The following is a 15172-nucleotide window of genomic DNA, read 5'->3' on the forward strand; positions in this document are numbered from 1 at the left end:
AATAAGTTTTTTACAAATTCAGTGTACTTATTGCTTGGTACTTCAAGGCAAAACATTTCATAATTATCTTGGTTCATTTTTTAAATCGTCTACTTATAAATGCATTAAAAGGGGAAAGATAGAATTATATACCCAGCAATAGTAGTATCAAGTGGCATTTTAGCACTAAATTAGCAATGTAGAAAGCCACTTCCCACTATTTAAAAAAAAATTAAGTGCATTTTATCTCGAGTCTCTGAAATCTAAAAGCAAATTTAACTCAGTACTTTAGACCAGGGGTGGGTTTCGGCTGCCACTACTGCCTGTTTGCTCAGGGATGCCCTGTGGGTGCGCGTGCAGGGGCGCATGCACAGTACTATAAAAATACTTATGTGCATACACAGAAGCAAAAAACAAGATGGCGGCGCCTATGGCAGCGCCAATATAACTGGTTTGGGGGTGTGGCTGGCCGAGTTATTACCTACTCAGCCGAACCGGTAGGAATCCACCTCTGCTTTAGACCCAACAGTTCTCTTTGTGTACAGTGTGTGTTGTCATGTATGTCAAAGATCATTCAACCAGTGACGTGCGGTGAGGTTTATGACTGGTGAGGCACTGACACAGTGCTGAGTTTCAAATATTTTTAGACTTGTGGACTTCAACTCCCAGAATTCCACAGCCAGGCATGCTCAGTTCCAATTTAAAGCGACAGCATTTGTTTTTCTCCTTTGCTCCTTCTTTCTTTTTCTTCTCCTTCCCCTCCTTCCTCCCTCTCTCCCTTCCTCCCCCTCTCTCAAACACACACACACACACACACACACACACACACACAAGTTGGATTGGACTATCTCTCCTACCTCTTCCCTCTCTCACTCACTCTCAAACAACCCCCCCCCCCACACAAAAGTTGGATTGGATATCTTTTCCAGTGGCTTGAAAGCAGCTCCTCTGCCATCCCCCCCCCCCCATTCCCCTGCTGCCTTTCCCAAACACCTCCACCATTGCAAATGCAGCCTGCTGTCTGGGTGGGAAATGCCTGGAACACAATAAAGCCCACCCACCACCTCCTGCTGGCAGGCTGGGGTGAGAGGAGAGGCAGAGAAGCCGGAGGAGAGCCGAGCCGAGCCTTCCGAAAGAAAGAGGCTGGGGGGAAGTGTGTGTACTACAGCATGGCTCTTTGCCTGGCTTCCTGCCTCCTCCTGTGGTCTCCTCAGTGCTCGCTTGTGCTCTCCCTCCCCAAGTGTAGTTTGATTGCAGGCGGAGCCACGTTGCAATCAGTGAAGCTGGGCTAGATTTTTATATAGTTTTATCCAGCTGTGTGTGTGAGAGAGAGAAATGAATGGGGGCCTGGGGAGGAAGTCACTACACTTGGGGAGGGAGAGCACCAGTGAGGTTAAGCAGAGTCATCCACGGTGAGGCAGCAACTAGCTCAGCTTTTTCCTTTTACTTTTTTTTTTCATGATGAGAGTGGTGAGGCTGTGCCTCACTTGCCTCACCTGCCTGCACGTCACTGCATTCAACACACATCACTGTTTCTTGTAGCTTCATATGAATGATTCCAGAAGTGATAGCAGAGAGTGATATCAATGTATTCTTTCAGAAAACATTCATTCTGACTTCCTGTACTGTATCTGTAATACTACAATGTTTGCATAACCAAGGCTAATTTATGTATGTGTGTGTGCACTTATTAATAATTTTTGAACAATTTGAAAGTTACATTTTGTTACAAAAAGATAGGCATTTTAGTGTTTGTTTTTTTCCCTTTGGTCAGTCTGAAAAAATAATATTTTAATGATTAATGTTATAACATTAATGCCTACTGAAATGATGGATTAATAAGAGCATAATTAAACGTGACTGTGCAGCTAAAATAATGCTAGCTAAGTTGTAGGAAAATATTTGTTTTTAGCTCTATCTGGGAATGTTCCACTGCTGAACTCTAACTAGTTTGAATTAATTATTGAAATAACTCAGAAAAATAAGAATATATTCCCCAGTTTGCACCAGTGATATATTCTCTAATTTTAAAAATCAGATAACCCATTCTAATGCATTCCAGTGCTACTGATTTTAAACAGCATGCTTTAGTGATGTCAACTGTGAAATTTTAAACAGCAGTCTGTAAAATCTAATTATTTTACTAATCTTATTAAAAGGGGAGGATTACACTGTGAATAATTTATCTCAACTTTATTGTAATAATTTTGCTGGTTACCAGGTGGGGTGGCAGTTGAAAAATTTGGTGAATGCACTACGAGAGGATCCGAGTGGTGTTATCTTAACTTTGAAAAAGCGACCTCAGAGCATGCTTACCTCAGCACCAGCTTTACTGAAAAATATGAGATGGAAGCCCCTTGCTCTGCAGGTAACAATGCTTAATCATAAATCATACACCATCATTTTAGCTTTAGATTATCTCAGTGCTGCTTTATTGTGCTTCATTTTAGCAGCATATGTGGATTTAATCTTGTATGCTTTGAAAATGCTTTGTGAAATATCTGCAGATTTATTTGCTATCTTAAATTAATATTAAGTCCACAGCTTGCAAACTTGAGGGAATCTTTCATTCCTAACTTTTAAATGCATATATAACCTGAATTTTACATATCCTTTTTAAAATGCATAAAATTATATGCCTTATTAAATAAATAATTTAATATGAAGTAAAAATAAAATACTAATCTCACGCTTGTGTCTTTTGGTTTGTTCATTTTTTAAATGTGAATCACCTTCCTCTGTTTAGTGATCAAGTGATACTTTGCAGAATAGAAGGAAATCAGTGGGTGCAAACCAAATTTCAAGTTGCTTGAGTTCAAGATGAGTTGTCCCAATTTTGGTAGAAGAATTTGATGCTGTTTTCAACATTTTGGGAATGTTCTGTGCTTAGGCTGTCCTGAAAATGAAATGGATTGTTTTTAGCTTGAAATGATTCAGATTTTAAATTGTTTCTATATCACTAGAAGGAAGGTGTCCTAGATACATGGATTATTTCAGTTTTCCAGGCAAAAGGAAATAATATTTCTTTGTACTTTGGCTCCAAGCCAAGTGACATTTACTCTTTCCATCATGTTGTAGATACCATGTGTAGATTTTTGAAGAAGTTGCTTAAAAGAGTTAGGGGCTTGCAAAAATATTTACTTTTTTTTTTGAAGACAATTTAGTAGATTGTTGCCATATATTGAGTTATTGTTGCTCTTATATACATCACTTGTACACTATGTTTATATATTTTCAGAAACAAAAATAATAAAATGGAATATGAATTAAGAAAATTGTACTTTTGCAGTATAGGTCCACATAATATCTTACATTAATAATAATTTGGAATGGGAATAGAGCTATTATGTAATTAAAGTTTGAGGTGTGGCATTGCTAAACTGTTCTGGAACATGTATAAACTTAATGTATAAACACATAAAAGCAATTTCAATAACAACAGATTCTGTTACATAATATTTATGTCATAGTTTTTCCTAAGAATATTTTACCCTCAACTTCATTTAATGCATTTGAAGGAATGAATAAGAAAAGTATTTTGTATGGAAAATTGGATGGGCAGAATTTCATTAATTAGTACAATTATTTGGTACTATCCAATAATTTTGAGATTAGATAGATCCCACATTCAAACAGTGTACCTTGAAACTGAGAAGCTAGAGAGTGAATGACAAAACTGTGATGTCATAAAGCAAATTGTACTCGTAAGTATGTGTGGTAGTACTATCATAATACTCATTTTATCATTTGCTCTCTCTTCCTCTCTATTAAAAAACTAGGATGGTGGCTGTGAGATTTGTTTTAGATCTTAAAAAATACTTTGACATATAAGTGAAACAAATAGATATTTGTGACTCTACTATATAATCCCTGAAAGTTATGAAAAGATCAATATATATGCCAGTCATTATATTGTTTACAACTTTAGTGGCCATTTGAAGTTACAATCAGTTTTCACACTTATGAACATTACAGTATCTCATTAATCACATGATCAAAATTCAGGCATTTGATAGTTGGCATGTACCCTGTTTCCCCAAAAATAAAATCTATCCAAAAAATAAGACCTAGCATGTTTTATGAGTGTGGCTAATATAAGCCCTACCCCCAAAATAAGCTCTGTTTAAGAACCGGCACAGCCGGTTGCCCACCCATTCCATTTGGTTGCTCACATTGCCACAGCCACAAATCAAGGCGGAGGGGTGGAACTGCTCCATGTGCCCTGCACCAGCTTACCTGAGGGCCCACACAGCCAAGCCATCTATGCCCCCACACCTACCTTGTAGTGACAGCACTGGCAGCCATGTGCAGCAGGAACCCACATGGCCACTGGCCCACTTCTTCTGCTTGCTTGTGGCTGCAACAGAGCAGGAGGCCAAGCAGTTGGTGCTTCAGCCACAAAGTGAGGCTGGTATCGGGGCATGGATGGCCTGGCTGCAGGGGCCCTGAGGTAAGCCAGTACAGGGTGTGGAGTAGCTCCATCCCCCCTGACTCATGGCAGTGGCAAGCCACACAGCCTCCTATCCCACCATGAACAAGCAGAAGAAGTGAGCCTCCTGTACATGGGGAAAAAAGTAAGGCACCTCACAAAAATAAGCTCTATTGCTTATTTTCGGGCCCAAAAGAAAATAAGACCCAAACTTATTTTTGGGGAAACACAGATATTTGTCATAGTTGTGGTATCCTGGGGTCATGATCTTCATTTGTAACCTTCCCAGTTGACTTCCAACAAGCAAAGTCAATGGAGGAATCCAGGTTTGCTGAACCAACACATAATTTACTTAACTGTAGTGATTTGGTTAATGATTGGGCAAATATGTCATAAAATGGGGTGCAATTCACTTAACAACTGCCTTGCTTAGCAACAGAAATTTTGGGCTTGGTTGTGGCCATAAGCTGAGAATTATCTGTACATAACTAATCCACATATACAAATATTATGTTGTTTTGCTCTACTTCCTAGAGGAGCCAGAAATGTGCACAAAAGAAAAAATAAGAACTATCAAGAATTAAAGTTTATCCTAAAATAAGACAATAACACCTATATAAATAATGGCATTAAAACCATTGTTTTTTTAAACAAAAAAATCAAATAAAAGGTATTTTTATAATATTCAACCAGAATATTTATCATAACTGTATTAGCAGTTCCTTTCATATTAGGTTATATTTTGCCTTAATAATAACAATGTTTTTGTTATTATTTTAATCATTTTGTTTTGTTTTAATATCTATTAATAAATTTGGTAAACTATCTAGAGTTCAGCTGGATTCAGGTAAATATATTTCCTATATAACTATAATAATATTCACTGCAGCCTTCATTTGTTAAAACTGAAATTACAGAGGGAATGCATGCTTTTTCTGAGAACAATTATTGCTACACTTGCTTTTCAGGGATATAATTGTCCGTTTGTTGTTCATGCAATCATTACTTGTTTTCCTTTTGGCAAATAAACTGCAGTTGCAATCACTTTTTCAGAATTTTATAGTCTTAAAGTTATTGTATTTTAAATCATTCTTCTTTCATATCACATTGTAGGTTTTTGGCATATATTCACTTCCCAATCTCAATATTTCTCTTTTTGGGGAAAGAATTTTTTTACCTGTAATAGGATCTAAGAATTCAAATAGACCTACTGATTGAAATGAATGCTTCTGGCGTGAAAGTTGCTAGCCTGCCTTTTATTACTCTTCCTTAAAGAAAATTCATATGTAATATTATTTCAAGAGAGCATAATGTTTAAAGAGAAAAATAAGTATCCTGAATAAAAATTCTCTGGATATGTCTCCTGTAAATAAATACTGGTATAGCCTTAAGTGACCAGATAGATTTTTTTAATGTTAGTTGTTTATCCATAGCCATAATTTTTGCTGTTGATTGAAACTAAGAGGAGATCAATGCTGCTCTCCTCTTAAAGGTTCAGGTTTTTAGGCACAAGGTTATAACGGATTTCTTGTTTAGGAAAAAATGCTGTTTCTGTAGAAAAATATATATGCTACACCTAGGATTTCTATTAGAATTTTTTTTCTGTATTGCTAACAAAGGTTTAATGAACAAATTAGGAAAACTGATTGAATACTCTAAGCCTTTCATTACATGTAGTCCTCAAATTAGGATCACAACTGAGCCCAAACTTTATGTTGCTAAGTGAAGTGAAACATTTGTTAAGTGAGTTTCCCTCATTTTGTCACTTTTCTTGACACAGTTGTTAAGTTGAATCATTGCATTTGTTAAGTTAGTAACATGGTTATTAAGTGAATCTGAATTCTCCATTGACTTTGCTTATCAGAAGGTCACAAAAGAGTGTCACATGACCTAGGGACATTGCAACCATCATAAATATGAACCACTTGCCATGCATCTGAATTTTGATCATGTGACCATGAGGATGCTACAAGGGTCATAAGTGTGAAAAATGGTCATAAGTCACTTTTTCACTATCTGGAACACTTATTTTATATTTCATGTAGATTTTTGCTTTAGTTGCTGACCTAAGCAAAAACAACTATGCAAAGTTTTTTTGAGGTTTTATTTATTTTAATTATATAACATTCAATTTCCATCAGTGTGTAATTTGGGTACAGTTATTTTTAAACAATCATAATCTACATATTTGCTGTAGAATTCATCACACTAATATTGATAATATAATAATATAATAACAATAATACTTAACTTCTTCTTTAACAACTCTCCACATTAATATTTCCTCTTTTATGTCTCCTCCTTTCTAACTTCTGTTTCTGTTGTTTAGCCATTGATAAAATACATCCCATATAAAAAATATTCAGTTTCTTCTTTGTCCTTAATAGTAAGTGTTAATCTATCCATTTCTGCACATTCTCATATTTTCTTAATTACATTCTCATCTGACAGAATATCATCGTTTTTCCATTGCTATACAAATAAAATTCCGGTTGCAGTTAGTATATGTAAAATCAGATATACAGTCTTTTAATCATATTTTTCCTGTATAATGTCCAACAAAAATATCTCTGATTTCAAGTCTATATGTTGTTTTATCATTTTTTTCCAATCAAGTATGTATTTTTGTCCAATATTTTTTAGCTTTTGGACATGTCCACCACATATGGTAGTGTGAACCAGATGATTGATTACACTTCCAGCATTCAGCAGATCTATCTTTATACATTTTTGCCAGTTTTGCTGATGCAAAATGCCATCTATTAAAACATTTTATACAGATTTTCTTTATATGCAGTTGACATAGTCAGTTTAATATTTCTATCCCATAGTTTCTGCCATTTATCTAATTCTATTGCATACCCAAAATTTAGCCCAGGCAATCATTGTCTCCTTTACAAGCTCACTTTCAAATTTAATATTTAATAAACTGCAATATAATTTCTTTATCAGTTTTTCATCTGTTCCAATTAATATCTGATCTAATTCTGTTAGCCCTTTATTAAAACCATACGTCTTGGCATCTTTCTTGTAATGGGATTGTATCTGCATCTCTGGCCTCCATGCAATGTCTATCCCTTGGCTACTAAGTTCCTGTTTAGTTTTAATTCCCCTTTGTCATTCAAAATATCTTTATACCTTACAAGTTTTCCATGTTAATAACTTTAGAATGTACCAATGCCCCCATAGTGGAAAGCCAGATTGGTATTTTCAAACAGTGTTGTTCTTTTATTTTACAACTATGCAATGTTGAATGAATGCATTTTAAGGTTTAATATTTTTTAAAAGTTTTATATTTTATTTCTTTTTAAAAGTAACATATGATTTTGTTTATTTTTGGTGTAATTGCTCTATCTTCCAGGAAGAGGGGTAATACTTAAAATCTCCAGTCACGTGGAGGTAGGATTAATTATATTATTTCAGGAGGTAGGATTAATTATATTATTTCAACTTTTGCATTTGTTTTTATTTTTAAGAATGAGATATAATAGGATGATAAAAGTCTTATCTCTCACTCACATAGTGAAAATCATTATGATGTTAAGACATGAAGATGTTATGAGAAGATTGAGATACCCAGATTACAGCAGATTCAGCTGTTCTACAACAGCTAAAAAATTTAGATTAAAATGCCAAAAATTTTCAGATCAAAATTATAGAAATAGCAGGAAATAACCGCACCATATGAATTAGCATTTCATCATTTAAATTACATTGCAGTAACTATTTATTAAACATAACCTTTATTAAACATTGTTTGTAATATCTTTCGTTATAAGAAATACAACCTTATTCCAGAATTCTCTCTTTTAGAGAATACATAATAAAGGCTGGTTTGAAAGTTACGATTGCAAGTCCATTGCTGATATTTCTGTCTTCTAAGAACTGTAAGAATTTCTCCAGTAACAATTTAAATTGGCTTGAGTAATACCGAGTAACCACAAAATGTATCAACTGTATCTTGGCAATCAGCTATAATTTAATATCTACTTCACCATTCATATACTTGGCTATCCAAATAATTCCTGTCTGCAAAAGTGGAAATAGCAAAGTTCTTTTGGAACTGCCAGCAGAATAATATTAACTGTCAGCAGTCATCTTATCCTTAGACTATTAAATGGTGCTGATTTTGATATTGTGTTTCTGCCTAAATAACAAATTAGAGAAGGCTGTGATGAAAGATTACATGGATTTTATGATTTTTGATTCCAGGGTATTCCTATGATTTTTAATGAAAGCGCTAGTAGGAAAAATGTTATACTTTGTATAATAATTAAATAATATACCGTACTTTTCGGAGTATAAGACACACTTTCCCCCTCCCCTAAAAGTGGGTGAAAATTGTGGTGCATCTTATATACTGAATGTTGCTGAAGCCCCGCCCATCCGCTGGCCCCCACCTTTCAGCCATTTTTTGCCTCCGCACGTTGTGTTTTGGGCTTCTGCATGCCCCGTTTTAGATCCATTCCAGGCTGCAGGGATCACCACATCACATTGCTGCCAATTACCGCTTTGTATATCACATTTTTGGCCTCCATCGCATTTTTGGCCTCCGCAAGCCCTGTTTTTGGCCTCCATGTGTCGCATTTTTGGCCTCCGTGCATAGCATTTTTGGTCTCTGCAAGCCCCATTTTTGGCCTTCGCGTGTTGCATTTTTGACTGGTTCCAGTCATCAGAGATTGATAGCAGCAATCCCTAACACTTGGAACCAGTATAAATGTGATGAGCGGAAGCCGAAAATATGATTTGCAAAGGCCAAAAACACAATGCACGAAGGCGGCAATTGGTGATATGCTATGGCGATTCCCGCAACCTGAAACGGGTCTAAAAGAAAGTGTGCAGAGACCAAAAACGCAATGCGCAGAGGCCAAAAATGCAACACACGGAAGTAGCCATGGGCTGTAGTGATCCCTGCAGCTTGGAATAGCTGACTGGCGGTGCTCAAGAAACAACTTATATGTAAATACTAGTAAGATAAAGGAGATGGTGCTAGATTTCCAGAAGCACAGAGAGGAACTGCCCCACTGCATATCAAAGGGGGCTGTGTGGAGAGGGTTTCCTCTTTTAAATTCTTGGGAGTGCTTATTAGTCAAGATCTCACCTGGAAAAACAACACGTCTCTGGTGATTGGAAAGGCCCAAAAGTGACTTCATTTTCTTAGAGTCTTGTGAAAAAATCAGGTGGAACAACGGCTGATGACCTCTTTCTATCTGTCCACCATAGAAAGTGTCCTCACATATTGTATTACAGTATGGTATGCTGGTTTAACAGCTGCGGACAGGAAGGCACTACAGAGAGTGATTAATTTGGCACAAGAAACCATTGGTTGCCCTCTGACACCACTGGATGACATCGTCTGATCTCGCTGCTTTAGCAGAGTAAGGAAGATACTCAGAGATGATTCACACCCTGGTCAGTGTCTCTTTGCACTTCTACCATCAGGCAGAAGGCATCAAAGTATAGCCAGCCGAACAAACAGGTTTAAAGATAGTTTCTATCCTTAGACTGTGAGACTTTTAAATATAACCACAATCACTCCATGCACACGCTAGGTATTTTTCTTTTTCTTTCTTTTTTTGTTTCTGCTATAATCTTGCACCAGTGAGGTTAAAACCAATTTCGTTGTATTTAAGTACAATGACAATAAAGATTATACTTATACTTATACTTATTCTGGGTGGCCGATCCAACCGCCAATCAACTGTTCATGCTAAATCAGGCTGCGATAACGTGATCAGGCTGTTTGCTGCAAGGACGCTAGCCAGATGAATACCAATGGAAGCTGGTAGGCAGAGACAGAATTTCTTTTCTTGTTTTCCTCCCAAAAAAACGTATGTGCATTTTATAGTCCAGAGCATCTTATACTAAGGTGACCAGACATCCCGCTTTTGGCGGGACAGTCCCGATTTTTAACAATTTGTCCCGTGTCCTGCAGCATTTTTAAAAAGTCATTTTTTGGAAAGAATGCGCCAAAAGTGGGATGTCTGGTCACCTTATCTTAAGCCAACCTTCGCTCTTCTTTTTGAACCCAAACCAGAAACCTTCTGCCATTGAATTGCATCCTTCGCTGCAGAAGACCACACATGCCGCAAAGCTGTAAATGTTCCCTTACACTCTCCTAGAGGTCGCTGTCAAAGAACTGCCACGTTTTTTTTCTTTTTCTTTTCTTAACTTCGGGAGCGATGCCTCGACACAATAAAAGAGCTCAGTTGGTACCACGCATCGCCTTGCTTTTGACTAATAAAGCATGGGGGAAAGGAGGCGAGCAGCTTGAGGCGGCGACATAAAAAATGGGATTTGATTTGTGGGCTTTGGGCGATGCAGGAAAGAGAGAATGAAAAATAGAGGAGGGGGAAGGGAGAGGGGATAATTGGCCGGGGTTATGAGCATCGATCTGTCTATATGATGCCTACCCAGCAAAATTGCTGTTTAGGTGTTTGACGGCATCCATCAGATGTCAAACTGCATCTCTTGACTCTTCTCATTCCCTCCATCCCCACCGTGGGCCCAAAGCCTTTGGACGCAAAAAGGAATAATGGGGAGATTTCGTGCGTTCATGAACCATATGTAGTACTTAGAAACTCAAATAATACTTAGGTTGTCGCCGTATCCATGTTTTTTTTCTCCCCCTCTCGAGCGTCTTAACAAAGTTAAATAAGAGCCGCGTTATTGGCGATGGTGATGTAGTTTGGTACACGAGCGCTGATTTATGTTGCCTGATTGTGGAAGGAAGAAGAAAGAAAAAGCGCCTCCATCTGCAAAGTGAAAACGCTGCATTGCGTTGAGAATTTATTTTGCGTGGGGCTTTTTGGCTGAAAAAACAAGTCATTACAAAAAAAAACCCGCCATAACTCTCTGGGGGTGAGGACGTTGAAGCCGAATATTGATTTCTAGCTTAATCATTTGTGTCTGACTTGAAAAATGAAAAGATGACAGGCTTAAAAAGACCCTGACATTTCAACTCACTTTTTAAGAACTAGGGAAAATGTCTGCTTTTCTAGAGTAAACAGTTCTCATGACTCATGCTTATCGTCACCAAGGACCCCCTTCCCCAAAGCTGACTGTCACCATACTCCCTTCCAATTTCTTGAGGTAAAGTAATTGATGTTTTTAATGCTCTGGAGAAAATCCCGGGTGAACCCATGTGCATACGAAGATCGCATTGTATGTTGATGTACGGTTCTAGGGGGTATGGACGTAAGCATGTACATGCGTGTGTGTTGTTATGTTGATTCTCTGAATGTGAAGAAGTGCGAGTGCATGAGATTTTTTTCTTCACTCCCAAACAACACACACCCTCTCCTTCTCTGTGGTTTCCCACCTTCACGAAGGGATGGAGGAGGTTAGGAAAATGGGAGATAGGCAAAGATCAAGCCTGCAAGAGATGCACGCGAGCAGGAGTGCTTTTGCAAAACCACCTTCGGGATGGCTGAGAATCTCCATAGACTCACACCTAGAATCACCGTTAGAATCTCCCGGAATCAAAATTTCCACAGCCCCGATTCCCGCCCAGAGCGCCATCCTTGAGGCCCCGCCCAGGAACTGGAAGTCGCTCAGAGAGAGCTGGTCCGACTTGATTTACCTTCCCCCGCGAAGAGGGCTGGCGGCAAGAGATCGAAGGAGCGGGATGAGCCTCGGGAGCCGTTTCCAATGGTGAGCTTCCATCCTGGGTTTCCCCCCCCCAACCCGCTTTGGTGGGGTGGTTGTCCTGGAAAGGCATCCCTTCCTTTGACAACGACCCGCATCTGCTCCTTTTGGGGTCCTCCCTGCTCCAGAGTGCTTGGCAGTCAGAATAACAAGAGTTGGAAGGGACCTTGGAGGTCTTCTAGTCGAACCCCCTACTCAGGCAGGAAACCCCACACCATTTAAGACAAATGGTTGTCCAATCTCTTCTTAAAAACGTCCAGTCTTGGAGCATTTACAACTTCTGGTGGCAAGTTGTTCCACTGGTTAATTGTTTTTTAAAAATATATTACAATACTATTTTTGCATTCTATGAAAATTTTTGTTGCTCCATATAGACCAAATTTTTAATCAAGACACACACCCCCCCCAGGTCAATGGTGTCCCGCTTTACCAATGTTAAAATCTGGTCACCTTATCTTATACTCCAAAAAATATAGTATAATCTAGAAGAACAAGCAAATGCATCTTACTACTTGCTATATGGCCATGGATATTGTGATCCATACACATGCCTTTTCTGTGTTCCCTGTATGTAAGGCGCTGATATAATTTGTGCAGTAAAGTTTATTGAGGTTTTTACAGTACGTATTGTCCTAATGCCAGTGTTTTGCTTGACTTTGCATATGTAATTTCAGGCCTGCAGCCATATTCCTCTTAGTTCTTTGGCCTACCACACTTTCTATTATTCTACTATGCCTTTTCTATTGTGGGAAAATGGGAGGGGGGATTGTAGGGAGTTAGATGCTATGTAGCCAAAACAAAATTCCTTTCTAGAAATCCAAGGTCATCCTTTGTCTCTGTACCTCTGCACCTGACTGGAACTGGATGGGTGGAACTGCCAGCATAGCAGTGGAAGACTGGACCATATGATGGGCTGGGGCCGGGGCAAGATCATGAACTTTCAACTGGGTGGGGAAAACCGGGAAGGCTTCAGATTCGGGTTTTCCCAGATGTGCCAACATGGTTCTCTAAATAAATTGGAACTTTGAGCAATACTTTGCTTTGGAATCTGATTTAATTTTGGATGCTATTTGGAACCCTGACATGCAAACTGATTTATTCCACTTGTTTGGGGATACTGTTTCTATATTTTGGCTGTTTGGATGAAAGGGATTTTTATCTTCATAAAGCTACTAGACTCATTGTTCAAGTTGGGAATGCTAATATGGCTGTGTGTGTTCATGTGATTAGTAGTTTTGTGGTTTTACTGAGCCCAAATAGAGGTTTATTTGTTTGAGGATTTTTGTTTATTTGCTTAATAGAATTCTTTGTTTTTATCTTTTTTGCCACCCAGAGTTTTTTTGATAGATATGCAGACATATATATTGAATAAATATGTGATTGATTGATTGATAAATATATAGTTTCTATTGACATGAGAACTGAATGATACATCTTTGGCTGCATATCATCATATATTACTTACCATGTGTTATGATTATCTGTAGATTGACTGGTAAATAGGGGAGCAAAAAAAAGCAGCAGTAATACAGGGTTGGTTGATGACTTGAATGAAAATATTTTAATTTACATTCTGTTTCTTTAAATGGACATCATGCTATTTTTGTGGTAGGAGTAATGCCTTTGGAAATGTATTCCTCCTAAGTTCCGTTTTACTCTGTACCTTTGAATGTAAGCATAGTTTCATTATTCTACAGATGATTATTGACATTATCCCATTTCTTTCAACCAGTTTTTGAAAATACACCTGTTCTTTATCAAACATTGAAAAGCTATTCTAGTATAAGATTTTAAAAACAAGTGTGCTATAATGGAATGGGATTTTTTTCATTCATGATATTGGGTTAAGGAACAGTTTTCCATATTTGTATTCTTACAGACATTGAGCACACTATTTCTCTGTTTCTTAATTGTATCTGAAAATGGAACAGACACACATTTAAACAGAACTTTATAAAGTTATATTTCAGTTCTGTTTATTTATTTGCTTTTTAAAAGATTCACCTATTATTACAATTGATTAGGACTCTGGATAATGTGCAATATCCCAAACTGTTACTTTATGGGAGTCAGGCAGCATATACATATGATTATTAATAATAATAAGGTCTTGACAAAATCCCCATCAGTTAATTGCAAATGCAGATTTTCTTGGTACAGCTTACAGCCTGTGATGTGATGATACCTTAACACTATCGAACAACAACTACCTATCCTGGCTCAATAGGGGGATAAAAATGACAAATCCAGTCTAAATATCTAGTTGACTGTGTAACCAACCATTATACAATGAAATACATATTAATAAAAATAATCTGGAGCTGGTGGGTCTATGGTAATCAATCACAAAAGGTTTTCTGGAAATACTTTTATAAAGTAAGTTTAGTAACTTATATGCATTTTCATTGTTAAGAAGTAGAATTTTAATTTGTTAATTCAGCTTGCTAAACTCTTTGTTTTTGTACATTTGACTGTTTTATTTACTTACATAGATTCCTAGCACACAACTTATGTTATGCCCACAACAAATTTTACTGTGCATTATTGATGAAAAAGAAATCAAAAATAGTAGGCGAATAAATTTGCTCTACCACATAAATTGTAATTTAAAGATACATTTTATCATTTTTACCAGTGCAACATTCATCAAATCAAAGCATATACCAGTTAATATATGGGAAAACCTCAGTGGTGGGATTCATTTTTTTTTCTATAGGTTCTCTGGGCGTGGCTTGATGGGCGTGGTGTGGCTTAGTGCACATGGCAGAGGAAGGATACTGTAAAATTACTATTCCCACTCCACTCCAGGGGAAGATTACTGCAAAATCCCCATTTCCTCCCAATCAGCTGGGACTGGAGGCAGAGAATAGATGGGAGTGGGACGAGTCAGAGGTTCTCCAAACTACTCAAAATTTCTGCTACAGGTTCTCCAGAACTGGTCAGAACCTGCTGAATACCACCTCTGGAAAGCATGCACTTTTCATAGCAGCTATCAGTCTGTTTCTAATACAATATTGTAGAATTATTGAATGGGATCTATTTATATTGGGTATTTCTTTTTTGTGATTGTGTGTATGGTATTTTCTTCTAGTTTCTTCTGGGTAACCATTGTTTGAT

At 37.4% G+C, this 15172-nt stretch overlaps 1 protein-coding gene across 6 annotated transcripts in view; it reads left to right on the forward strand.

The window, feature by feature from the left end:
• CNKSR2 (connector enhancer of kinase suppressor of Ras 2) overlaps positions 1 to 15172 on the forward strand; it is a 318427-nt gene that overhangs the window by 199181 nt on the left and 104074 nt on the right. For 4 of the 6 annotated variants that reach the window (XM_081947981.1, XM_081947978.1, XM_081947977.1 and 1 more), the window contains exon 9: positions 2201 to 2347. The exons of the other annotated variants lie outside the window; for them this stretch is intronic. In XM_081947981.1, coding sequence (XP_081804107.1) covers positions 2201 to 2347 — 147 coding nt within the window. The remainder of the gene's footprint in view (positions 1 to 2200; positions 2348 to 15172) is intronic. 6 annotated transcript variants of the gene reach the window in all.

Source organism: Natrix helvetica (assembly GCF_964273705.1).
Source record: "Natrix helvetica genome assembly, chromosome: 3".
Taxonomy (NCBI): Eukaryota; Metazoa; Chordata; class Lepidosauria; order Squamata; family Natricidae; genus Natrix; species Natrix helvetica.